Source organism: Protobothrops mucrosquamatus, unplaced genomic scaffold (genome assembly GCF_001527695.2).
Source record: "Protobothrops mucrosquamatus isolate PMUCROS unplaced genomic scaffold, P.Mucros_1.0 scaffold992, whole genome shotgun sequence".
Lineage (NCBI taxonomy): Eukaryota > Metazoa > Chordata > Lepidosauria > Squamata > Viperidae > Protobothrops > Protobothrops mucrosquamatus.
The window spans coordinates 28,051-30,039 of NW_015387231.1; the positions used below are offsets into that span (position 1 = coordinate 28,051).

General features: G+C 33.8%; 1 protein-coding gene across 1 annotated transcript in view; it reads right to left on the reverse strand.

The window, feature by feature from the left end:
* LOC107290876 (tolloid-like protein 1) overlaps window positions 1-1,989 on the reverse strand; it is a 117,543-nt gene that overhangs the window by 13,930 nt on the left and 101,624 nt on the right. Inside the window, exon 15 of the mRNA XM_015819814.1 lies at window positions 391-551. Coding sequence (XP_015675300.1) covers window positions 391-551 — 161 coding nt within the window. The remainder of the gene's footprint in view (window positions 1-390; window positions 552-1,989) is intronic.

Below are 1,989 nucleotides of genomic sequence, written 5' to 3' on the forward strand. Positions count from 1 at the left end.
AACTTTTTTACTGAATGAATGATATTCTCTATGAAAAGACCTAACATTTGGTCATCTTGACTTTTCCTGGCTCTTAAAAATTCTAATTCTGGACCTAAAATTTTGATAGTGTGTTGATGTATGTTTTTAATTATGGGAGTATATTCATGCAAGTTCATGTAATAATCTCCAATCTCAAAGTGGATTTAGAAAAGTAGTCATGATTTCATTTGTGTGTTGATTTCAAGTGGATTATTCAGTATGCAGCTAAGAAAGCCCAAGAAATAAGAATTAAGAACCCATTAAGAAAACAAGAATTAAGATGAATATTTTTCATTAATAGGATCTATTTTATATACTGCTACTATTGATTACATAAGCAAATATCAGCTTCGGATGTCATTAACTTACTTCACTCCCTTCCAGTTCAAAGAACTCAAACTTCACTGAGATTCTATACTGGGTGGGAGCAACAAGTTGCCACACACAGTGTTTATTAGGAGGATATTCTTTGGGCCATCCTGGTGTTGTTAGAGTCCCATTCAGTTTTGTCAGAAGACCCCCACAGGCAGCTGGAAAAAAAAGCAAAACAATAGATTCATAAAGTTACAAGTTCATAAAATCATAGTTTGTACATGCAAAAAATATTAAATAGTAATTAATTATTTAAAAACAAATTCAGTAAAAAAATCTATTAATCTATTTTTTTCAAAACAAAACAGATAAATTCAAAATAATGGGCAATGCTGCCTATTGGCATATATGGACTGCAGATAAGGAGGCTGAAGAACAATGTAGATGCATGCATAAATATTGTTTCATTTTTTAAAAAAAGCAAATATGTACTATATCTTATGACTCTCAGAAAATCCCAGTTTCTTCTTTTCTTTACTCATATTTTCAACTTTGTATCAACTTAAACTGTAGACTCCTAAAAGTCAAAATAGAAAATAAAAGACAAACCAAAACAGAATTCATGGTGGGTCTAGGACACGGGTGTCAAACCTGATCGTGTCACATGACATATCATGACATATTACGTTTTTTGCCTTTGTGGAGCTGGAGTGGGCGTGGCCTGCAAGTGGAAAACCACTGTCCTAATTCATCTCTCTATTGCAATTATTGAGAGTATGAATGAAGCTATTGACACAAAGATAATTTGCCCTGTGCAGTAGAATGAAGTCAAAACTGTTATATAACACCATGTTTTAACTCCCATCTTTCTGAGTTACTGTAATGGACACTTGGTGGCTCATTCAGGTATATTAGGCAACTGCTATATGTTTATTTAATAGTTCTTTGCGGCCAGAGGTCCTTGTTTGCTGCCTTATCTACAAAGTGGAATGGAAGTAGAGGGAAATGAGCATATTTGCAGTAATTTGAGACCTGATTTTACCTCATTCTTGGTAAAAACCCAAGCATGGAAGTAGAGGGAAATGGGCATATTTGCAGTAATTTGAGACCTGATTTTACCTCATTCTTGGTAAAAACCCAAGCAACTTTATAGAATGGTAATAGTAAAGAGAGTTAACAAAGTAGCAGCATGGTAAGTTTTATCTTTTTCCTGTTTTATTTAAATACACAGTGCTACTTTTAGAACACACAAATGTTATATCTAGAGATGTTTTTAACAGTTAAATATTTTCCACGGTTTCATAAAATTTATACCCATCTCACTAAGAGCAAGACATACTGACATTGAAAATAGCCAGCTGGCTAGAGTAAACTTTTATTAACTCACTATGCATGGAATCTATTATCTGGTCAGCATTTTTGAGAAATAGCTGATGTAAGGGTTATAATACATATACAAAACCAGCCTTGGCAAGAATGTAAAATTGGGCTTAATGCAGATACAGTACTTGCCATAAAAGCAAGCTATGTAATAAAGCTAAATTGTCTCTGGAACATTGAAAATTAGTACATGCAATTACCTTCACAACTCTTCTTATCAGGCCCAAGCTCATAACCTGGATCACAAGCACACTGGTAACTGCCCAGCGTATTCAC